This window comes from Equus asinus, chromosome 22, assembly GCF_041296235.1.
Source record: "Equus asinus isolate D_3611 breed Donkey chromosome 22, EquAss-T2T_v2, whole genome shotgun sequence".
NCBI lineage: Eukaryota > Metazoa > Chordata > Mammalia > Perissodactyla > Equidae > Equus > Equus asinus.
The window spans coordinates 51624671-51649843 of record NC_091811.1 but is presented as its reverse complement, the minus strand read 5'-3'; the positions used below and the strand labels follow the sequence as shown (position 1 = coordinate 51649843).

Below are 25173 nucleotides of genomic sequence, written 5' to 3'. Positions count from 1 at the left end.
CCCTCGACATTCAAACTGTCAAGCAATTTGTATTGGCTCTACTTTCAAATCCATCAAGATTCTGACCATTTCTTTTACCTGTACAGCTACTACTCTGCTCTAAACAACCATCATCTCTCACCTGTATTATTGTCATAGCCTCCTAACTTGTCTCTCTGCTCATGCCTCTATTCAAGTTGTTTTCAATGCAAGAGCCAGAATGATCCTTTAAAATGCATTAGATCATGTCATGTCACTCCACTCAAAATCCTCCAAAGGCTACTTATCCTACTTAGAGAAAAGCCAAAGTCCTTACAATAGCCTACAATGCCCTGCACAGTGGCTTCTGGTTACCCTTCTGACCTCATCTTTTACTACTCTCTTCCTTGCCCGTTGCATTCTAGTCACACTGGCCTCCTTGCTGTTCCTCTAACACATTAGGCATAGTATGCACTTGCTGTTCCCTCTGTCAGGATCATTCTTCCCCCAGATATCTACATGGCTTACTCCTTCACTTTCTTCAGATCTTTATCCAAATATTATCTTATTAGTGAGGGCTTCTCTGATTGTCCTATTTAAAATTTTAACCTCCTTCCCACCTCTATCCCCTTTCAGATTTATTTTTATTAACACTGATCACTAACATCTGTACATTTTACTTATTTAGTTTATTGTCTACCTCTTTACCTACCCAGAATGTAAATTCCAAGAGGGCAAGTTGTGCGCCTTTTCATCCATCCACAGATGTATCTTCAATACTTAAAACAGTATCTGACATATAATCAGCTTTTCAGTAAATATTTGTTGAATAAACGAATGAAAAGTCAAGGTGATAATCTCAAACATGGTTGGATTCCGGCTCTCAGCATGTTGCTAGAACTCCGTCTCTATCTCGTTGCTTTGCTTTCCTCTGAATTGGCTTCATTTTCAAGCAGACTTGAGGTGTGATGGGTGATGGTATGATGAACACCAGCAGCTCCAGATTTATTCTAACAATTCAGCAGCCCTAATGGAAAGAGAGTGTCTCTTTCCTGATTGTTCCAGTGAAAGCCTTAGAAATGAGTCATACTCTGGACCTAGGTCAAGCGTCAATCCCTAAAACAGTCTCTGAAGGTAGAGCAAGAAAATGCGGTGACTGGTCAGTCCTGGGTCATGCGGCCCCCTGGAATGCTGGTGAAGTTCAGCTCTACGTGGACTGAGAGCAAGAGAGTAGTCGTTCCCTGAAAGGAAATGGGGTGCTGTGACTCGAAGCCAGGTCCATTTCCCGGGTGTCCAAGCGCACACCTCACACCCTCAGCAGCCACGGTAGTTAGATGCCCACCGGGTCCGCCAGGGCGCGCCAAGCGCCAGGCGCGAGGCCGCCGGGGGGCGGGAGGCACTGTGATTGGCAGGCGTGGCCGTCAATCCGGAGCAGGCGGGGGCGCGGCGGGCCGCCCGGGAGGCCTCTGGCGGAAGGCGGGGCCTGCATGAATGGGGCGCGCGGCGCGCGGGCTGCAGTCGGCGCTCGCGGGGGAAGCCTGAGTCCGGGCTGGAGTGGGTGGGAGGAAGCGAGGTCGGGGGGGGAAGGGAAAGAGCGCGGGGGGCGGGGAGGGGCAGCGCCGGGGCGGCGCGCCGAGCGCGGCGAGGCGGCGGGTGTGAGCGAGAGCTGTGGCCGCCGTGCGGGTCGTTTAGTGCCGCTGTCCCCTGCGCCGCCGCCTGTGGGACCCCCGAGGAGCCCCCCGCGCCCCGCCTGGGCCGAGGAGTCGGGACTAGGGGAGCGGGCTCTGAGGGAGGAGCCGGATCCCAGAGGCCGAGCCCAAGGCCCCCGGGCGTGGAGGTGGGGGGCTGAGGCCCCCGAGGGGGCCCCGCCGCGATGGGTAACCTGGAGAGCGCTGAGGGGGGCCCGGGCGAGCCGCCCTCCGTCTCGCTGCTGCCGCCGCCCGGCAAGATGCCGATGCCTGAGCCCTGTGAGCTGGAAGAGAGGTTCGCCCTGGTGCTGGTGAGAGCTGAGCCCAGTCCCCTCCCCCTCCTGCCGCCCCCCCAGGTCCCAGCGCCCCAGGTGGGACTTTGCCCGGGTTCTCCGGTCCCGCTCACCCCTTTACTCAGAGACCCCGACAGACCTCGGCCCCCAGTGCCTCCCCGGGAACCTCTGAGCAGCCCCGACAGCCCGGTCGGGGTCCTCTCGACCGACGCCTCAACCGCTGGACACTTGGGAGGAGGGGTCCCCAGGCCGGGACCGCCCCGGGATCCAGCCTTCTTCCTCTCTCCGCCTTCTGCTGCCCTTCTCACTTATCCCCATTTCCCCGGCAAGTCTCCCCGGGTCCCTAGAATTCTCATTCCTAAGCCTCTGGCTGGTGCGGGGGAATTCAGAGGCTCAGGGCCGGCCCACTCCTCAGCCTAAGTCAGGGTTCTCTAAGTGGGGAGACGGCCTCTCATGTTAACATGGAGGCTTTCCAGGGAGTGGGTCCCACTCCTAGCCCGGACCAGATGTTTGGGAGAGAGAAGGGGGAATGGGGAGGGGGCTGGCAGCTCTTGAAGAGGATGGAATAAAGAGTGATGCCATTCTACAGTACTTATTTTCAGAACAGCCTGCAGGCATCCTGCAAAGTTATAGTGGAATTGCCTAAAAGGGCTGAACATGTGGATAAACCATTTCTCTAGTGTATTTTTCCAATTGAAACAATACACAAACCATCCCTCCTGCTTTTTTCCCCCCGCTTTTTATGTTAAGTCCTAGGGGCTGGTTTGTGTTCTTTGCCTGTCCTTCTTTTTAGTCTTTCTGTAGGTTCCCAAATGATCTGTGTAGATGAGTTTTTAGAACTGACTTTGGGATTCTCCTTTGGTGTGAGAATTGGACATTGATGTCAGTGGCTCTGTGGATAGAGAGGATCTGGGCTGGTATCGCTGGGATGGAGCCAGAGAATTATGTTGGAGCTAAAGATGAAGTTTTAGAGTAAGAAAGTGAACTAAGTGATGGAACATTTGCTAACAGAGGTAAATCTTTGAGAAACTTGGGGAAATAGTTTCCAGTTCCTTAAAGAACTCTCTAAGAGTCAGTGTTAAGGCTGCTGTTATTGATGGGATGGCCTGAAGGGCCACCTTTGCCTTTATCATGAGGAGGGATAAGTTGTGGACTTAGCAGCCTTATTGGATTTCATCTGCTGTGGAATAGGGAGATTAGATCTGTTGGCATCAGTGGAGCTGTCTAGAGATCCTGGCCTCTTTCGTGGTGGAGAGTCTGACATCGGCCCCCTGGTGTCATAGCCAGATCTGAGAGGGTCCATGGGATTCCAAGGGGGAAGCAGTGTTACTGGCACCTCTCTGCCCACCAGCTCTGTGAAGGGCCACAGGGATCTGGGCCACACATCCTGTGGCCCTCTGCGTTTCCCTCAGCCTCCTCAGGGGGATGGGGTGAGTCAGTGATTACGAATGTGCTGTGGCCAACTCTGAGGCTGAGGAGGAAAGCCTGGGACTTGGTGCCCTGGAGAACAAGAGCTCAACTGTTGGGGAAAAGAGTGGGAGGGAATCTGCACTCCAGTGGGGGTGTGAAAACCCCCATCGAGTTGGCTTGAGGTGGCTACAGAAATTGGACAGAGATGGTCTGAGGTGGACTGGGTGGGGGGCTGCCTTAGCTAGGGCTTGCCAGCCCGTTTGTTGTGAGAGCTCAGAACCAGAGTTGATCATGTCCTCGTCAGAGCTTGGTTGACAAGTTTGTTTAGTTGGCAAAATGGTGGCTTAATAGTCACAAAATGCACATGGTGTCCTGATTACTAGCCAAGCACCCAGAGAGCCTAGGTCAAGCTGGGGACCAGACCACCCACTTGCAAGTTTTCTTTTCTGTATAAAGTTTTGATTTGTTTCCTCGTGGCTTTTGTTTTGGTCTTATGTCTGTGTGCCTGAGCTGCTGCTGATGGTGGGGTTGGAACAGGGCAGGCCAGGGCTAGTTAGCCATCTTAGGGGAGGAGGGGATTCTACCTCAGTTGTCCAACACAGGGAAATCAGGCTTTCATGGGCACTTGAGTTCTTCTCTGGGGGCTCCTAAAGATCCCTCTTTCCTCTGCTCCTGAAACATGACCTTCCTACTGTCCTTTGGGAACAGTACTAGCTGTTGGATGTTTGACCCTGGAACAGGCTCAGGTGTATTTCCTGAACAGTCAGGAGAAGCATAGTGTAGTAGAAAAAGCAAGGGTTCTGTCTTGGCAATTGTCTTAACCTCTCTGAGCCTAGATTTCCTCATCTGTAAAATGGGGCTAATAATTCCCATCCTGGTGGGATTTTGAGAATTAGGTGAGCCATGTATGTAAGGTGCCTCTCACCCAGTAGGTACTCAATATAGACTTTCTTCTTTTCTTGATTGTGTAAAAGAGTCAGATGAGTTGCTCCTTTTTCACTATTTTCTTTCCCAGATTGTCAGCTTCTCTGTGATTGGTTTGGTTTATGAAAAAGCTATTTGGGGGTTTGTTGAGCTGATATGCTAGTGTCCTGGTTAAGCACATGGACTTTCAAGTCAGTGTGGGCTCGAATACTGGCTCCTCCATGTCGCCAATTAGAAAAGTGTTTGACCTCCAGCAAGTTACTTTGAGTCCCAGTTTCCTCTTATAAATGGGGATGATAATAGTATTTGCCACATGAGGTTGTTGTGTGAATTTAATGAAATTAGAAGTCAAGTACTTAGCAGAGTCTGGCATCTGCTATGTACTCAGTAAATGGTAGCTTTTAAATTTGTAGCTCTCAGCAGTGACTCAGATCTGAGATCAGTTGTATTCCCAAAAAGGGATTTTCGGTTGAGAAATCTAGTGAAACCCATTACCCCATTCTGTATAGCCAGTCTCAGGATATGCCTGCTGCTGTCAGATGGAGGGCTTCCCCAATGCCAGTGTGTCTATGGAAACCCCCCTGAAAAGCACCCTGGCTGGGGAAGTTGTATCATTGCTGAGTCAAGACCACAGGCTCCCAGCTTTCTGGTACAGACACATGATCTGACCCATAGCCTGTCAGCCGAGGTTGGAGAACTCAAAGTCTGAAGCCATGAGGTTATCTGTGCAGGACATTGATGCCAAGAGTCCTAACCCAGCCCAGTGCCCTAATCCAGGGCTTCCTTATTGGTGTGCTGGGATATTGATCCCCTCATCCCTGGGGGCAGCTAAGGTCCCAGATCAGTCCCCTCTGGCTGGGATTAGCTTCCACCATTTATCCTGTGTCCTGTACAAATATAGGTGTGCCCTGATATGAAAATAGTTGTGAAGCTGCTGTATTAGGCTATTTTCTTGGGATCCTTCTTTTCCTCCCCTGTTTGAGCAGCAGTCCCTATTCTACTGAGTATCGAGAAGTTTAGGGATGGGCAGTTATTGGAGGTCCTCTTTATTACTGCCAGAATGAGAGCCAATCTCTGTTCTGATGAAGCCCTTGTCTGTGTTTTGGTCCCAACTAGACTTCTACCTGCACTTAGTTGCTCAGAAGCTAGTATTCTGGCCAGTACTGGTGTTTCCTTAGAGAGGGGAGGCAGAGGGCTTTGATGGCTTTGAAAGGATAGCTATCTGCTTTTGCTGTGTTTGTACCCTGATTTTTCTCTTTGCTGACTTATTACAGACTTGAAACGGAGTCTAAAGGTTTTGACACCAGAAAAAGCCCTGGATATCCCTTGGGAGGAGGCTCTCAGGGCCTGAGGGTGGGTTGTGTGACAGGCTGTCCCTGCCGTGGCTCTGCCTTTCGCATTTCCCTAGTGATGACTGATGACTTGGGGTTTTGCTGTAAGTGTAGCCCTGATGTGGGAGCTAAGCTGCCCTGGGTGCTAGTTGTCTAAGAGGCTTTGAGTGGTCTCCTTTGATGCAGAAAGGGGCTGGGAAAAACTTGGACTAAATATCAAGTTCCAAATCGCCATGGTGGAAATTTTATTCCCAGCCCTGGGGATTGTGGTGAATTAGTTCAGGCTGGAATAGGACTTGGGGGAGGGAAAGGGCCCTTGACAGCAGCTGGTCAGAGGAACCCCCCTTGTTCAGAGATCCCACTGAGAAGACCCTAGGCCACAGAGAGGAGCCTCATAACTTGACCTTCCCGTATGACCCTCCCTTAGACTTGCAGAAGTATGTGTGTGTTGCGGGAGGATGGGACCAATGGAGTGGACTCCTTGTCATTTGGGAATGTTTTCATTGCTTAGAGGGAGATTCAGGGTTTTTTTGTTTTTTCTCTTGAAATAATACTCACTCTCTAAAAAAAAGCATGGGCAATTTAGAAAGAAGAAAAGATTGAAAATTTAGATTGAAGAAAAACATCCATATTTTCTCTAGTTCCTGTACCAAGTGGAGCCAGTGTGTTTTATAACCTTTCATATTTTTTTCTCTGCTTAGGGTTTTGTACAGTGTTGTGATATTGGTGTGTGTATATATATATATATATATATATACAAATATATATATATATATTTATCCAGTTTGGCTTTTTTTGGCTGTTGTTATTTCATTAGTTTTCCCAGGCTGGTCATTGTAAACACTTTGAAATGCTTGTACAATGGTCCGTCAAGTGAATGTGCCGTTGTTTACTTAGCTGTCCCTCTATTGTTGGGCACTCAGGTTGTTTGCTTCTGTGTGCCATCATAAACAATGTCATGATGAACATCTTGTTGTACAAAGCCTTTTCAATAGTTAGAGTTTTCCTTAGAACAGAAACTCAAAATTGAACTTGCTAGGCTGTAGGATATAATGTTTTTAAGGTCCTACATACGTATTTCCAAATGGTTTTTTAAAAAAGAGATTAATGCATGTGAGTATCCTCAAAGGGAGCGAAGAGGGTTGAGAATAGCTTCTTTTCTCCTGATTATGAAAATAATAACGTTTATTAGGCAAACTTGGAAGTTAAAAATATAAAAAGCATAAAATATGTAGAAAAGTATAGAGAAGAGAATTAAAATCACCTATAATCTCACCATCCACTATTAACATTTTGATGTACTTACATATATTTAACAGAGTCATACTGTGCATATTGTTTTGTAAACTGATTTTCATTTTACTATTTTAAGCATTTTCTCATTCGTTTAAATATTCTACAGTATCATGATTTCATAGCTGCATACTACTCCGTAATATAGTATTTTATTAGTACCTTGTATTTCTCTCTCTCTTTTTTGGTACTATAAATAACACTGCAATGAATATCCTGTGCATAAATATTTGTGTGCATTTCTGATTATTTCCTTAGGATAAATTACTAGAATTAGAATTCTTGGGTCAAAGGGTATATACTTTTTAAAGGCCCTTAAGAAATATACCTTCTAAAAAAGTTGTACCAGTTGGCTTTTCCACTGGTAGTGTGAATGTCTCCTTTTCTCTAAAAGCTAACCATTACCAAATGGTTTAACTTTTTAAAAATCTTTGCCAGTTTAATTAGTGAGATATGGTATTGTGTTTTACTTTGCATTTCTTTCAACATTTCATCGTAAGTGTTTTGGCCATCTTTTGTTTGTGACCTTTGCTCTCTTTTGGATTTATTATATATACATATCTCTGTGTAATAAATAATATGTACATTTCCCACACTTTTCCATTATAGTTTTCTCATGTGAAAGAGAATATGTAAGATTAAAATAATAATAAAATGGACACCAGTATATCCACTGTGGAGTTCTTGGAATTGCTTCCTGCCCTTCATTTCTTCTCCCTGCTGTCTTATCTGGGATGAGAAAGCACTTTAGCTCAGGACTGATTGGGTCTGTTCCTGCAGCTGGGACAGTCCAGGTGGCAGCCACACTAGTGCTTCATAGTTTTGTCTGTGGGGAAACAACCGCTACAGCTGGTGAGAACAGGAACTGGTCGTGGTGGAAATAGCTAATCTTCAATGAAGTGAAAAAAGAAGCCAAGGTGGAAAGGAAATGAGACCACAGATCCTCCCCTGAGGTCGCCTGGGAAGGCTGGTCGGAGCCAGGGCCCCGGCTTTGTGGTCAAGACCAAAGTATCTGCCCCAGAACTGACTGTAGTGGGCCCAGGAGACAGCAGCGCTGGCTGCCTGAAGTCAGCATGTTATCTGGTCGACTAGGCTGGTCACCTCCATTCTGGGGGAACATTTCTCCCAAGTCTGAGCTGAGCTGAAGCAGTGCCAGGGAAAGGCCTGGGGTTCATTCCAGTTCGGAAATGCACTTCAGAGAAGAGGAAGGACCTTTTTCTTTGCAGATAAGAGAGGGTGCTGTCTCCACACAGCCCCCTCACCCCCTGCTCCTCACTGGGGTAGTTTAGGGCGCCCCCTTTGAATAGCACCAGATGAGAACTTAAGGGTTTTAAGACTATCGTCCCTGAAGAAGAGAAGTGGATTCCAGAATAGAGATGAACTGGGCAGCTGGAATTCCTGAGTTCCCATTTCCGGTCTCTCTTTTGACTCCCTTGGCAGAGCCACATCTTTATACCTTGTTTTCCTTCCACATGGGAGAATGAGTCCCCCAAGAAAGATGTGTCAGGCTGGCTGTCTGTCTTTGAGATACTCTGGTTGTCTTTGCCTCCCACCCTCCTCTCTACTTCTCATCTTTCAGAATCCTCTTGCCCTTTCTGTCTTCCATCATCTCACAACAAAGTTGTGGGTTTGTAGTTTGTTGAATAGGGGAGGACTGGATAGGATTTTTTGGGAGCAGTTTCCCCCTACTCCCAGTTTTACCAATATGCATACTCTTCTCAGTTTATAAAGTACTTTGAGGTCCTTGAAAGGTGTTCTAAATAATGTTCAGAACCACAAGGGGCTAGCAGAATTATTTATATGACAAATTTTGCCAGTGGAGGAAGGGTTTAGGCTGTTGTATACCCAGGATGTTCAGTTCTTGTCCTCATCTCTTCCCCTGTCCCCTCTTCATCTCTTTTACCACCTTTCTACCCTCACCCAGGGTTATTGCCAGGATTGGAGTTGGGCTGGTGCTCTTGCCTCTGGGTCTTTAAAAACATTAACAGGAAGCACGTGTATTCTTTTCCTCCCCTACTCGCTTTTTCTACTCAGATCTAGACTAGAGAATGTCATAGCCCTCCTCCAGTTGCTCAGCCCCTCTCTAGGTAAGAGCTGGGGATAAACCCGGCATTTGAGTATGTTAGGAGGTGGTTATCCTGTTTTAAGAACCACCTACAGCTTAGATCAAAGTTAGTTTCTGCTCATTTTTAACCAGCTTCCTTCCTGGGGAGCCAATCCCTAGATTTTCACAGTGTTTCCCATGAAAGCTTAAAAAAAATCTGGGTTCCCAGTGGAAGTACTTGGTTTCAGACTCTCTCTGGCTAGGGATGTTTTGGAAAAAAGGGCATCAGTTTTGGAATCAGAAGGCTTGGGTTCTGATCCAGCTTTATAGCCTCTTTTTTTTTTTTTTCCCCCAGCTGAATGACCTTGGGCAAAACCTATAACTTTTTTGAGCCAATTTCCTCCTTTATGAGATGGATGATAATACCTACCTTCCAGGGTTTCAGGGATGTTTAAAGTAGACAAAACCATGAAAATACTTTGCAATCTATAAAGGTTCTACAAATAAATGTTTGTGGCCACATGCATAACCTACACCACCACCTCCATCCCCATAAATGGAAGTGATTTTCAACTGGGGAGGTAATGTCTCAGGGGAGAGTTTTTGGAAACAAGTGAGGATATTTTGGTTATCACACTGACTGGGTGATGCTACTAGCTCTTAGTGCTGGAGAGCTGGGGATGTTAACCATCCTACAGGGTTTGGGTCAGCCCTACACAATAAAAAAGATCCTGCCCGCAAGGCTGATAGCACCTCTGCTGAGAATTATTGTCTACTGATCTGTGCCTCTGATCTCCTGTGTCCCAGTTGGGGATGAAGCTTCAAGGGCAGTGAAAGTGAAGGTGGAGCCATAGTTTTTGGTGCTTTCTTGCTTTTCCCATTTCCTATCATACGTTCAGGCAAGAGCTGGACCTCTTTTTATTACCTCTTTGTAGGTTTAAGGCCTGATTCCCTCTGTACTGTGGGCTGTCACCTAAAACTTACCAAGGAGCAGTTTGGGGTATACATACATCACTGCTGATCATTACCTACGCCCAGTTAGCTCCTCAAGCCAGGGCAAGTTCTTTTAGGTTGGGAATATGTTTGAGAGATCTTTCAACAGTGCTTCTGAATCTTCTGGGTAGCAGACCCTTTTGAAAATCTGGTTAAACCTGTGACCCTAATTCTCCTTCCCTCCATGCATACATGCGCACACATAGTATTTTGGGGGTTTAAAGTCCATTCTTGGATCAGCTAGGAAATCGCTGGCTTTGAGCCTAGAGGAATGGGAAGGGAGAGCTGGGTGAGGAGAAGTTACTGCAGGAGCTCCTTGATACAAACAGTACTCTTGATATTTTGTAAGGAGAAGGAGCCCTGGTTATCAGTTCAGATAAAATGGTGCCTCTGTTGGTGATTCCAGAAAAGAAAGCTTGTTGAAACTTGGCTGACTCCCATTGAGAGGGAGATATCCTGGCCTTTGGACATTTTGATTTAACTTTGATTAAGGACACTTTGCGGTGGGTTCTGCCCCTTTGAGCTAGACCCTCAACCTCCAAGAACATTCAGGTAGGGATGACAGGACGTACTTTGACAAGCCAGGGGAACCACTGGCATCCTTCCCGTGAGGCCCAAAGGTTAGGTCATATCCTGTGTTTGGAGGTACTACCTGCCTAAAGCCACAACTCCGCCCCGCCACAGGCCTAAGGTCTCGGGAATATCCAGGCAGCTGGCTTCCCAGGGTGTGTCTGAGAGGGGACTGTGAACATCCAGTCTCGAGCAGTTACTGCTATGCTTAAATCTTCCTGCTTTCTACCTTAAAGAAAGAAAAAAAAAAAGACCTATACTTTTTGTGAGTGCTCAGAATATTTCATACTAAAATTTTTGAAGAAAAATTTGGATCTTTTGGGTGTCTTATTTGTTATCAAAAAGTTTTTTTCAGGGGGCTGGCCCCGTGGCCAAATGGTTAAGTTTGTGCGCTCTGCTGCAGGTGGCCCAGTGTTTCATTGGTTCGAATCCTGGGCGCAGACATGGCACCGCTCATCAAGCCACGCTGAGGCAGCATCCCACATGCCACAACTAGAAGGACCCATAACAAAGAATATACAACTCTGTACTGGGGGGCTTTGGGAAGAAAAAGGAAAAAAATAAAATCTTTAAAAGAAAGAAAGTTTTTTTCAGGATAAGGTTAAAAATGTTGTTTTTTTCTGGGTGGAGTTTCCCATCTGATCCTTATAGGAATGGCTCTGTTTCTGGTCTCCACCAAATGCCTGGATATAACTTGTGTAGGTTAAGGAAAGAGAATTCACCTTTGTTGGGTATATGCCATGTGCTTTTATGTGTATTATCTCATTAAACTTGACAATAACTCTGTAAGACAGTTATTTCACTTCTATTTTACAGGTGATAAAACCGGGGCTCAGAGGGGCTAACTAACGTGGAGAAGGTCTCAGCTTAAATGTCACTTACTTAGAGAGGCCTTAAGCAAAAATTTCCATTTAGATTTTTTGTTCATTCTAAAAGGACTGCTGGAAATAGAACTTCTAAAAGATGCTTAATTCTTGATTATATATATATAGGTTTAAAAATGTATAGAAAAATTTCTAGAAGGAAACAAATAAAACTAATAACAATGGTTACCTCTAGGATGCAGGGCGGGAATCATAATGGGAACAGGAGAGTCAAAAGGAATTCAGCTTTATACCATGTGCTATTTTTTACAAGAAGAATGTAATTATGTGTTAGTTATATAACTAAAAGTTAAAGAAAAGAAAAAAATTCTAACCTCACTAGAAATTAAGGAAATGGACATTTAAATGAGACACTTTTTATAGTAATCATCTGGGCAGAATTTTGAAGATTGACAGTGTTCATGGTTGTCTTTAGTGGTATGTTAATACACTATTAATGGTAGGGTAATTTGGTACAGACATTTTAGAAGGCATTTTATAGGCTCTATGAATTTCAAATGTGCATACCCTTTAACTTGGCCATTTCACTTCCAGAAACTAACCTACAGAACTATTTACAAATGTGTGTGAAAGTACATAGAAGAGATTCTCAGGGCTGCATTGTTTAACAGTGAAAACCTGGGAATAACTTGATTGTCTGTTTCCTTCCCAAATCTATTTCTCTTCCATTCATCTGGTTATTCAAGGCAAATAAATAATGGAAGTTATCCTTAATTTTTCCTTCTCTCTTCCCAGTACCCAATCTATCAGCAAGCCCTGCAGATTCCATCTCCAAAAATATGTCTGACATCTACGCATTCTCTCTATCTCTACTGCTACTGCCTTAGTCCAAGCCAGTCTCAGTTCTCACTTGTGTTATGTCCAACCAACTAGCCTCCCAACTTCCTCTACTGCCCCTTCCTCCATCCTCCCATCCATTCTCAACATAGCAGCCAAATTTAAAATATAAGTCAAATAGCATCATTCTTCTGGCTAAAACTCCTGGCCTTGGCCCTTAAGATTGCATTATTTGGCTCCTGCTAACTTCTAACCTTACTTACCCTCCTGATTACCAAACTCCACATTAGCCTTCTTTCAGCTCAGGACAAGCTCCTTTCTGTCACAGGGCCTTTACACAAGCCTTTTCCTCTCCTGGAATACGCTTTCCCTGGATCTTCGAGTGGCTCAATCCAGCTTATACTCAAGGTTTCAGTTTTTAAAATGCCACCTGTCAGAGAGGCCTCCCTCACTTATTATTCTCTATCTTAGCATCCTACTCATTTCTTTTGCATTATTTTCTATTTTGAATTTGTTTGATTACTTGCTTATTATCTGTCTTCCCAGACTGTTGACTCCCTAAGTGTGGGGAGTCTATGTATGCTTACCACTGTACAGCCAAATACCTGGAACGGGGGAGGCACTCAGTAAACGTCTGTGGCTGATGGGGGTCTCCAAGATCTGTGTGTGTGTGTATCTATAAATATAATCATTTTAAAAGGCAATTAAAGGAAGACTATCTATAATGCTTTATAAGGCCATATATGTTTGTATACAAATGTATAGAAAAAAGACCTGGAAGAGTCAATACCAAGCTGTTAACTGTGGCGACCGATGGAGGGAAATGGATCGGGTTAGGGGCTGGACAGTGACTCATTTTTTCTTCTATAAGGTTTTGAGTTGGTTGAATTTTTTTACAATCTGTACCCATGTATTTCTCTCTCCTTTAAGGGAAAAAGGAATCAAAATAGAGGCGGAGGACTCAACTTTTATTGCAAAAAAGAAAGCTCCTCTCACTTTCTGCACTGAGCCGAAAGAACAGAGCAAGAGGGAGAAAGGACATCAGTGGGGTCAGCAACTGACCACGGCCCATTCCCTGCCCTGTGCCGAGCCCGGCATTAGTTTTCGTAGTAGAAAGAATCCTAAGAGATGCTCTTCTGCCCTGAGGCTGTATTTTAAATTCTTAAATGTAGGCAGTCTTGGTCCCCTAGACGTAGCCAGGTTGTATATTTTTAGCCTCTTTCATTTCCAGGCCAGTGGAAGCTGCACCTTCAGCCTTAGCAGAGCTGTAGCAGGTGAAGTCAGCAAAGAGAATAAACATGAGCTCTGGGCCTCAGTGCAGCTCAGCTTCTCAAGGTGAGGGCAGTTCAGCAGCCCTGACCCCTGTGGAAGCTGAGTTCTCTAGATTCTTGTCTCCCAGACACAATAGCTAATCACTTTAATAGCTAACATTAATTGAGTGCCAGTGGTATGCCAGGTACAATGCAAAGCTTTTATGCATATTATCTCATTTAATCATCACAACTCTGTGAAGTAGTTATTATTATCTCCATTTTATAGATGAGGAAACAGAGGGTTAGGTTAAATAGCTCACCTAGGTTCACACAGTCAGCAGGCGGTGAAGTCAGGATTTGAATCTAAGCAGTCTGACTCCAAAGCCCACGTCCTTAACTGTAGTCTCCTTCTCTTTCCAGGGCCAGCCCCCCTTGACTTCAGTACTGCTTTGAAGGGAATTGTGTGGATTACAGCAGAATATAGGGAAGTTCCAGAACAAGTCTTCTTTTGCTAAGAGGTGTGATAGGAAGATTTGGGGTCTGGAGTCAGCCAGACTTGGGCTTGAATTCCAACTATCCCACTAGAACACTTGCTATTCAACAAGTATTTATTTGTTTTTTGACTTACTGTGTGCTGGTGATACCACTGGGTCTACAGTGGTGAAAAAACAAATATCACCTCTGCGTTCACGGAGTTTAGAGGGCTCGACAGATCTTAAACAAATAAATATTTAATTGCCAATTATGCTAAGTTCTTGGGAGGCAAAGAACAGGTTGTTAGGAGAGAGCATAACCAAGGCCTCTAAAGGAAGGCCAGAGATGTCTCACAGAGACACAGAGACATTCACAGAGAGTCTGTGAGAGACTTTCTGCTTTCATTTCATTTTCCTTCCTTTCTTGATTTCTTAAGGAAATATGTCTTAGATGCCTGCTGTTTACAGAGGACTTTCCTGAGTGCTTTGGAGAATACCAAAGAAATAGAAGACAATGCACTCTAAGTTAGAGAGACAAAATATATATTTAGAACTGTACTTTGAACAACTAGAGAATTAAAACAAGTGTGTGTGCTCTGTCTGTGAGGCTCTCTTTGCCTCGTTGTTTTATCTATAACACGGAGATACTATTTGTTTTGCCCAATCACATGTTTGTGTGGAGACCAGATGAAGATTGTGAGATGATGAGGGCCACACAGCTACAAGCACAGAAGGATTGGAGAGTTATGGAAGGACCAGCAAGCCATAGGAGTGCTGATCAGCCAGTGCTCTAAGGAGGACACGGACTTTAAGTCAGGTCTTGAAGGTGACAGATGTTGATCAGGATGGAAGAGGCTGCTGTAGGCCAGAGCAGTAGGCGAGGGGATTAACGAGGAAGAACAAGCCAGCTATGTGAGGAGCAGCCTGGAGCCCTGCCTGCTGGGATAGAGGATCCTAGCTGTAGGAGGTGAGGTGAGCTCGGATCAGGATGCGTGGTCAGTTCACAGAGTTTTGTCTGAAGAGCCCCTGGTTGTTAGAAAGGGCTTTGGAGGCCTTCCTGCTCAGCCTTTCAACCGGGAATAGAGATTAGTTGGTAAGTGGTTCCTGGCCATTCATGGGTTTGCTTGTTAAGTTGAATGATTGAAATATATGAGAAATAAATGCTCAATCCTTATAGGTTAGAGAATCAGAATAATTTTGTTTAAGTAAAACTAGATGGAAGATGATCCCACCTGTCACCCCTGAACTGCAAAAGTCCAAAAATGTAGAAGCTTCCCTTTCTAGTCACCAAGTTTTGGGCTAATCCTTTCCTTTGTCAAATCTATCTTGCCTTCCTTTAGGGTGAAATGTTGTCTTGTACTAAATAATTTTTATTATTAACAATGCCTTGTTCATGGTAGGTGCTCAATAAATGCATCTCATTGCATAGTAAGTGTCCAATGTTTGTGAGCTACTTACTACCTGCTAGTGTTTTCGTGCACACTGTATTGGGGTGGGGGGGTTAGGGGGTGCAGGAGGATAGCACCCTCTCCCAGCTAGTCACCCAGGCCAGACACCTGGGAGTCACCCTAGGCTGCTACTTACTCCTCTCACCTTCTCTCCATATGTACTGCCGCTGCTGTGGTAGTCCTCATCTCTTTCCTGTTCTGTTGTAATAGACTCCTTGGTGGTCTCTCTACTCCAGTCTTGCAAACCCGCTCACCCGGATCCATCTTCATAGCCACCTGTAAAGATCTAGGGGAAGGGTTTTCTAGGAAGAGAGAACAACCTGTGCAAACCTTGGGGTAGGGAAGAACTTTCCACATTTGAGGAACTAAAGGAATTCCAGATTGATTGACAAGGATGCTTAACAGAGGTCAGAGGAGGCAGAACAGAGGTGAGCAGGGCCCAGGTTACGGGGACCTTGTCGGCCTTCGTAAGGAGTTTGGATATTAGTTGTAGTACCTGATCTGTTTTATAAGGTTAAGAGTTCACTGTGGCTGCTGTGTGGAGAGCCGTGGAATCTGGCTTCCTTCTGGGCAGCATGTTGGCCTGAGTGAGACCGGGCTCCTCGCTCGACCCTGTCCTGCAGAGCAATCGTGCCCTCTGCCCTTTCAGGTTTGACTGGTGCTCAGTCCTCGCTCCTGCACCCATCCTCAGGCCGGATAGGGCAGTGCCTCTGCTAGGCTGCCCCAGTGTTTGGCGTGCCTACCGGTGGCCTGAGCCTATAATTTGGTGGGTTGGCTGGTTACAAAAATAAAAAGTGCGACCTATAACTAAAGCTGAGTGGATTCAGTAAAGAGGGAGCTTTTAATTTGCAGAGGTCCTGGGCTGTATTTAACTGGAGGAGAAATGTGTCTCCTCCCTAGGCGCTGCTCCATTTTCTCCCTTTAGTACCTGCTCTGGGGTGGGTTAGGGTTTGTGGGCCTGGGGGTGAGCTGTGAGGGACTTTAGGGAGATATTTGGAAGGGACGTTAGGGTCCAACAATAGGTTTGATGGGGCTTCTGGGAAGCAGGAATTATTCAGTCTTGCTTTTCATGTAGCCCATCAGGATGCAAGTAGAGTTTTAAAAATGTTTGTGTGATCACTTGTTTATTCATTCAACAGAAATTTAGTGAGTGTTTACTCTGTATTTTAGCCATAAGCAATACGATAGTGAACAAAAGAGCCAGACCTGCCCCATAGAGTTCACTTGTTGAGGAGAACCATAAACAAATATACAGGTATATAATGTTAGCTAGGGTAAGTGCCATGAGAGAAAGAAAGTAAGGGGATAGAGTAATGGAGACGATATTTTAGATAAGGTGGCAAGGCAATTTTTGGGATTGAGGTACAAGAGAAGAGTGAAATAGGGAAGGGCAACTTTCCTTGGACTCTGGATCCCAGCTCTCCAGCGTGTCTCCGAAGAGGAGGCTCCCTATGGCCGCACAGCCAGTCTGGGCAGGGGTCAGATCAGTGGGTCCTCTGGGGGCCCTGCTGGTTCCTCGCCCCAGGTGGGCCCCAGTCAGAGCCTGTGGTTGCCTCTTCCCGGCTCCACTTGTCAGAACTGTCTGCAGGGCTGGGCAGGGTGCTGATTAACTGTAAGTAGATCCTTGTCTTTCTAGGGCTCCTCAAACCTGGTTCTCTCAAGATTTCCTGAAGTCACTCTGGGTGTTCTTGGCTGGAGGAGGAATAAGAGTCCTGGCCTGAGAAGCTATAGGGAAAGCTGAGATTCCTGCTACCTGTGACCATGTGCTCAGCCAGGCCTATTGCAAGAGCTCTGGGGCTTAGTGGATTTGGATTTGAATCCTGACTCTGCCATTTATTAGCTCTATGACCTTGGGCCAGTGCCTTAACCTCCTCAAGCCTCAGTTTCTTTATCTGTATAATCAGGATAAAAATCCTTGGCTTCTGGGGATTTTGTGAGAATAAATAACATATGTAAATGGTCTAGGACAGTGTCTGGCGTAGTGGCTGCTCAAAAAATTTTAAGTAGAAATATTATTCTAAGACCACTACCCTCTTGAAGTCAGAGAGCTTGTATTAAGGAGCCTAATGAGAATATTCAAGAAATATGAATTACTGTTGATGGGGAGAGACTAGTTCTATGTACCTCATAGTTTAAAATCACTGACCTGCCCACCACACATTAGTCACCTTGCTTCCCTACTGGATGATGTTGGCCTTGTCATGACCTCTCCATAGGCTTTAGGACCTCCAGGAACTGGCATAGCTCTTGGTCTGCCCTTTAGCACGTTTTATCTCTGGTATAGCCATGGAAGGATTAGACTTTAAGAGCCCTCTGGACTGGGGTATTTACCAAAGCTGGAACAGCCAGCGTAGGCCTGCTGAGCTCCAGACCTATGCTAATGGGACCATATTGAACTCTGGGGTGGTGGGCGCCACTGTTGTGTGGGCTCATTTGCAGACTGGGGATCACACACTCCTCTCCCCTCAAGGTTAGCCTTAGAGTGAGGCCCAGACCGTGTTCTAGAATGGGTGGATAAGAGAGAGTTCACTGAGAAAGAGCATCTTTGTTTGAACCTTCTCTGTCCAGCGTGTGCTTGGGCTCCTTACTTTGGACAGACTTCTTGTTTGTGGTTGTGGTTATTTTGTTTTTACTTGCCACTCAGCAGAATCAGCATCACACAAGCACTCATTATCCTCAGGCCCTTGGCAGTCAGGGTACTTGGTGAATCCTGCTCCCTTGTGAAGTGCTCACGTCTGCAGATTATTTTCTGATGCATCTGGCATGAGTTCCAGATTGATGGTCCAATAGCAGCTATTAATTGCTCCCTTTGGGTTTGGCTAATTACTGCTGGCATCGTGGGTGACTAAGGAATTAAGAATCTCTTGTGCATTTATGGGGCAACAGGGCCTGGTGAGCTCCCAAAGCATTTATCTGTCATTTCTCCAGAATATCCTCGTTAAAAGTTGTGAGTATAACCTTAAGAGTTGAGGGGCAGCCAGCAAGACAGTATTTGGTGGCATTTGACTTCTCAATTGATTCCCTCCAAGAATTGTAAAGAAGTCATCTCATACTTGTTGCCTACAGATGCCCAAAGAAATGTCAAGATGATGCCATAACATTATAAAAACCCTACCACCTGCTTCTGATTATCTTGGAGGCAAGAGGGCAGAGAGCTTACTCCGGCCTTGTTCTATGGCAAGGCAGGTAAAGATTTACATCAGTATCTGGAGGGCCTCTGAGGCTGTGAACTGAGAATGGTTAAGGTGTCATCTTCCCTGCCTGGAGACAGGGAGAGAGAGGGACACGACACCAGCCCTCAGACTTGCCGAGTGCAGCCTGGTGTTCATTCACTCAGCAAGCATTTATTGAGCACTTAGAATTGTGTTAAGTGCCAGAGAAATAAAGATGACTAAGACAGTGTCTGCCCCCAGGAGTGCAGTCTGGAGGGAGAGACAAACACGTTAAACATGTAATTGCAACATACAGCTTGGGAAGTGCAATGGTGTAGGTACGCAGGAGCACCTGCGGAGCATGGAGAGGTGGGGCTTGGGGAATACTGCCTGTCGGAGGAAATCTCTGCTGGCTAAAGGGATAATTAGGAGTTGGAGAAGTGTGGGAGAGAAAGCATTCGAGGTGACAGCATGCACAGGGGCCTCAAGGTGAGACCGAGCATGGTGTGTTCGGAGAATCTTCATGCAGCTGCTGTTGGAGCGTGAGGTGTGAGGCAGAGAGTGGTGGGAGGGTCGGCTGCAGTGGTAAGGAGGATTTGGAATGCCATGAGAAAGGGACTGTACTTCATGCTTTTCACACGAGAGTGGCATGCTCGGATTCTGAGTGGTGGGTGGGACATTCCGGTAGCCATGAGAGGGCAGCCGAGTGGGAGACCTGATAGTGTGGTGACTGACAACAGTGGGAGCCTGAACCAGAGCTGTTTGCATGGTGGAGATAATGAGACAGTCGATAAATCATTAAAAAGATTAAATTTGGGGGACTTGATGACTGATTAGATTTGACATTGGGAAGGTGGAGTTGAGGGAAGAGGGAGGAATTCAGGATGACACCCCGATTTCTAGCTTGCGAGATTAGTAGAGGGAGGTGCCATCGATTAAGAACACAGGAGAGAAAAAAGCGTAGAAGAGAAAGTGATGAGGCCAGTTGAGGTTGCACAGCCTGTGGAAGTCTGGGTGGAATGTCTGATGTGCAACAGTTGGATACTTACAGCTGAAGCTCAGAGAAGTCTGGGATAGAAATACATATTCAAGAGTCATTGCTGTCTACTGGTCAAACAAAATTTGGGGCTGAAACATTCTCACGCCTTTCTCTATATTCCCACAGACAGCATAGCCCTTCAGTGACTGGGAGGGACAACTCCTAGGATCTCTGCAGTGTCACAAGGAGAGAAGCAGAGTCGTTGAGAGTAGTTAGTTGAGGGACCGAAAATAGAGATTTGTGGCAGAATCAGACCTCAGGTTTGCAGACCACAAATTTAGCCTGAGGAAGTCAGGTGACAATGGGGAAGTGGGGGATTTGAGAGAAGGCGGAACACTGAAGACAACTAGCAAAATCTCCTCCAGAAGCTTAGAGGCATTGTCGCAGATCGCTCAGCAGAGCACCTTAGTCGGTGACTCAATTCTGTCTCCCTGAATTCTCATCCCAGCTTCCCTTGAATCCCCTGGGTGGCAACTGGTGTCTCCGTCTTATCTTTCAAAGGGGCATGTGTGCAGCTGCTCTAACCCAAAGAATTAATAAATATGTTTAATCTATATTGTTCAGCTATATCTATATACTCTCTTTTATGTATTTTAAAGTACTATGAAATTGTATTTTGTGTCTGTACCTAGAAGCTAACTCGTGTCAGCTGCAACTCCTGGAGTAGCTCATCCCAGTTACCATTTACAGAGCCCTTCTCCTGTGCCAGGCACTGTGCAAAATCCTTTTCATTCATTTATCCCTTCACTTAATTCTTATAAGAGATAGATATTTTAATCTACATGTAATAGATGAAGAAACTGAGGTTCAGAGAAGTTTAATAACTTTTCCACTGTCTCATGAAAAGTACCAGGATTCAAATCTAGGTTATCTGTGGTTTCAAAGCCCATGCTGTTATCTATGGCACTCTCAATGTTTAAATGCCGTTCAGAGTTGAGAGAACTGTCACCAGGTGGTGTCCAAGAGGGCAGTTCCCCTGTCTCTTTGCTCTGCATGGTCTCCCTCTTACTCTGAGGCAGAAGCCTTGAACTTCAGGCATCTGGCACACATACCTCATTCAGCTGGTTTCACCCCAGTCATGCTGGACAGGGAAGTGCTGTTTAATGACCAACAAAAGCTGGTCAGACAAATCCAGGTGGAGCTTCCCACGTTAGAAATGGAGGGTTGTTTTCTTTGTAAGGAGGTAGCAAGACATGGTAGGAAAAGCCATGGCCTGGCAAGAGTTAGGTTGGAGTCACATATCTGGGTTTGAATTTGGGTTCTGCCACTTTCTGTGTGACCTCCAGCCAGTTGGTCTCAGATTCTGAATTCTCCCACCAGTTAAACAGGCGTAATAACTTTTACCTCCGGGGGTTGTTGAGAGCAGTAAGTGAGATTATGTGAGAAAAGTTCCTGGCATATAAGAGATGCTCAGTAATATTTTCCTTCCCATCGGTGGCCCTGTGTGAATATGGCACTTAGGACGTCAGACGTTTCGATGAGCTGAGAAGATTTGGGGTCTCTTTGGGTGATGGGGCAGGCACTAAAGAAGGCTAACTCCAAAGAGGTGTTTTGGGGCCAGCCTGGTGGCACAGCAGTTAGGTTTGCATGCTCCGATTCTGCAGCCCGGGGTTCGCCCATTCAGATCCCAGGCATGGACCTATGCACTGCTTATCAAGCCATGCTGTGGCAGGCGTCCCACATATTAAAAAAAGTAGAGGAAGATGGGGCATGGATGTTAGCTCAGGGCCAGTCTTCCTCAACAAAAAGAGGAAGATTGGTGGCAAATGTTAGCTTAGGGCTAATCTTCCTAAAAAAAAAATAACAACAAAAAACAAACTTAAAGAGGTGTTTTTTTCCTAGCTGGACAATCTAGTAAGATGTAAAAAAGCTGTGACACTCTAAGATGGAGTTGTGGTAGGCAGCTATGACCTCTGTGTCAAGCTCTGGCCTTTAAAGGCATGAGGGGGGACAATGTTGGGAGGATGGTTCATGGATCCTGAGAAGACTGGGGTCATTATGATTCCCTCCCAAAGAGGACAGGAACATTGAGACACTGAGATGGACCCCATTTGAGAGCAATTGAAAAAGCAGGGAGAGACAGTGGATTTCTAGTGTCTCTGCCCAGCTGATGTGACTTGTGACAGATGTGTGCCCATGCTGGCTCTCAGTTTGCCCTTCCATAAAGCAGGAGTCGTGCCCCTCCCACATGCAGTCTGGAAGTAGGAAGGGATTCATTAAGTTTCATGGTTTGATAATAAGCTCCTGGATTTATAATGAGACTCCTGGAAAGCCAAAGCTGGGTCCCCAGCTGCTGCGTTGGAGGAGATGGGGTGTTGCCGCAAGCCAGCCTCTGCTGTCCACATGGGCAACTCCCAGTATCTGTTAAGCTGCTTGTGTGTGCCAGACATCCTTGTTAGGAACAGGTGTGTTCAAGGCAAATTCTGTGCCCTCATGGAGCTCACAGTCTAGTTTGAGAAATAATACACAATGTGAAAGATGAATAACAATATGAGAGAGAAGTGATTTTTCCTTGAAGTCTTCTCATTAAAGAGTCTAGCACAGTGTCTGGCCCAGAGTCGATGTTTATAAGCCATAGCTTCCCCTTTCTTTGTAAATATACAAGAGTTATCACAAGGCAAAGTAGGGCTTCCAGTTGGCACAGTGTGTGATACGTAGAAGACACTAGTGTTGTTGAAGGAATGATTGAACGTGATTGTCAATGGGAGGTAAGGGCAGTAAGCCCCACGCAAGGTCAGAGGAAGGAGTGTGGAGAGGTCTGGGTTGTTTGGGGAGGTTTCATGAGGAAGGTGGGTTGTATTGGTCCTGAAGGATGCATGCAATTTTAAAAGGCACAGAGACTGGCTAATGTAATTCATTGTCTCAGAGGACACATTGTGTGGGGTTACAAGCTCAGGCTCTGGGGTCAGACCTGGGTTCATGTCCCAGCTCCACCACATACTGGCTGTGTGACTCTGGGCAAGTTCCACAGCCTTTCCAAGCCTTCGTTTCCTCACCTGTAAAATGGGAATAATAATAGTCCCAACTTCATAGGGTTGTTGTGAGAATTAAATAAGGTAATTCCTATATAGTTCTTATCACAGTTCTGTCAATAAATGGTAGCTTTTGTCATTATTACTGTTTTCATTTTAATAGTAGTATCATTATTGTCCTACTCATGCCCACTTACTTACCTTAGCTCCTAAGACCGTTTGTCATCTGACCACTGTAATTTCCTCATATACGCTTTCATTCCATTGTTGCAAATCACTTAGAGACTCCTGGACTTTTTATTGTGTTTTGTGCTTCCACGTATTTGCAAAGGCTGTCTCCTTGCCTAGAATATCACCATCTGTCCCTCTTTCATTGCCTTTGCCTGACTCCCTCCTGCCTAATGTTTAAGACTAAATCCTGTAGCATTTCTTCCAGAAAGCCATACTTGACTACTCTGTCTAATTAGATGTTACCTCCATGGGGTCCCACAGTGCCATGCGCGCCTCTCACACAGCAGTGCTGTCTACACTCACCTCTGGTTTGCTTGTCTGCCTTGCCCTCTGGTTATACACTTTCTAAATGTAGGGATCCTGCCCTATTTATTTTTATATCCTCAGCTCCTAGGTCAATTATTGGCATATAGTTGTTTTCCAGCTAAATGTTAAATTAGAAACTCAAAGAAAAAAACATAGCATTACGTGTGACATTTACTACCTAGGTTCTGATTTAAATGCTTTACATATATTAACTTACTTAATCATCATAACAATACTATGAAGTGAATGCTATTTCTACCTCCATTTTAAAGATTTTACTTTTTCCTTTTTCTCCCCAAACCCTTCCCATGGTACATAGTTGTGTATTTTTAATTGTGGGTCCTTCTAGTTGTGGCATGTGGGATGCCTCCTCAGCATGGCTTGATGAGCGGTGCCATGTCCACGCCCAGGATCCGAACTGGTGAAACCCTGGGCTGCTGAAGCAGAGTGCGCAAACTTAACCACTCCACCATGGGGCTGGCCCCTCTACCTCTATTTTATAGATGAGGAAACTGAGACTCATAGAGATTGAATAACTCTCCCAAGGCCACACAACTAGTCAGTGCTGGAGCCAGGATTCATACCAGGGCAGTGTGGGTCCTCGTTCACTGTGAGATTTGTGGTAGGATATTTATTGAACATCCTAGAAAAGGTGACGAGACATTAGCCATAAATCACAACTCAATGAACACATTTTAAAGACGCTAGTAAATGTGTGGGGGCACTGTTGTAGGTGGGGTAGATCTTATCGCTCTTACTTATGAAAGATTTGCTAGAGAAGGTGGGATTTCACCTGTTGTGAATTGAAGGAGGGGCATGGCTGGCACTTGGGAAGGAGATGATCTCTCTGGGGTGTAATGGAGGAGAAAACTCAAGGACAGGAGGAAGAGGAGTGTGTGTGTCGGGAAATCCAACTTGCTCCATCTTCACCGAGCACCTCGTACAGTGGCAACCAAGCTGGTTGTGGTCCCTGTGCTCAGGAGCCTGTGGTCTAGCAGGTTGTAAGAAGATGAGTCTGGTTAAAGAGAAGTACAGAGCAGTGGCTTAGATTCGTGGCATGAACTGAAGGACAGAGTTGAAACTCAGAATGAGAAGTGGGAGTTTGCTGAGGGAGAAGCAGCATGAAAAGAAAGTGATTTGGGCTATAGCACATAAGGCAGATTATAGGAGAGAGAGCCCAGAATAGCAAGGACAGTGGTGAGAAGTTGGATAATCCCCTCCAAAAATAACCAGGGACTTGGTGGTGGAAGAGGTAGTAGCACGATCAACCAGTTATTTATTAAGCACTTGTACATGATTCAAAGAAGGATCAGGCATGACCTCTGTCATCAAGGAGGTCATGTTCTAGTTGTGAATAGAGAAAATACACACATGAAAAGACACTATATGGAACACATTCAATTTGTGCTAAGGTCCATGGTATCAGTGACCAGTTATTTTCTTTCTTGTTGCTTCACCCATCTGAACTTCATTTCCAAGGTCACCTCATGGTCCAGAGTAGCTGCTGAAGTTCCAACCATTATCTCTGCATTCCAACAAGATGGAAGCAGAAAGGAGAAAAGAAGGGTATACTCCCTCTCTCTAACGACACTTCTCTGGGGTCGTACATACTACTTCTGCTTGCATCCCACGTGGTCATATAGCCACACCTGAATGCAAGGGAAGATGAGAAATATGTTAACTCTGAGCTGCCAAGCGCTCAGCCAAACTTTGGAGGTTCCCTACTAAGGAAGGAGAGAAGACGTTGGGAGATCACAAGCAGTTCTCTGCCATATGATTCTTCACATATGATTATGCTTTGGAGCTCAGAGAGGGGCTGATTATTTTAGGTTGGGTAGTCACAGAGCTGATGGATTTTCAATCAGGTAGTAATAGGTAGGGATTCAGAAGATTGGGGAGACATCAGTTATAGGCAAATGCTATGGCAAGAGTGGCCGTTCTAGGAAAGTCCAGGAGAAGAAGACACTGGTCAGATGCTGGGGCTGGCCTGGGGAGAATCTTACCCCTGAAGCTCTTTCTTATTTTAAGATGCTAAGAACAGCAGGCCAAGGAGTTTGGGCCCTCTTGTGTAAATGATAACAACTCAGAGAAGATTTCTGAACTGGGAAGAAACATTATTTATCTTGTGTGTTGG

At 45.6% G+C, this 25173-nt stretch overlaps 1 protein-coding gene across 8 annotated transcripts in view; it reads left to right on the top strand.

The window, feature by feature from the left end:
* The first annotated feature begins 1559 nt into the window (after window positions 1-1559).
* The window catches only part of FMNL3 (formin like 3), a 52474-nt gene continuing 28860 nt past the window's right edge, over window positions 1560-25173 (top strand). For 6 of the 8 annotated variants that reach the window (XM_014862909.3, XM_070495163.1, XM_014862907.3 and 3 more), the window contains exon 1: window positions 1561-1957. In XM_014862909.3, coding sequence (XP_014718395.2) covers window positions 1832-1957 — 126 coding nt within the window. In that variant the 5' untranslated portion in view covers window positions 1561-1831. Of the gene's footprint in view, window positions 1958-25173 lie in introns of all 8 variants that reach the window. The other 2 variants (XM_070495162.1, XM_014862905.3) reach the window with 1 other exon arrangement.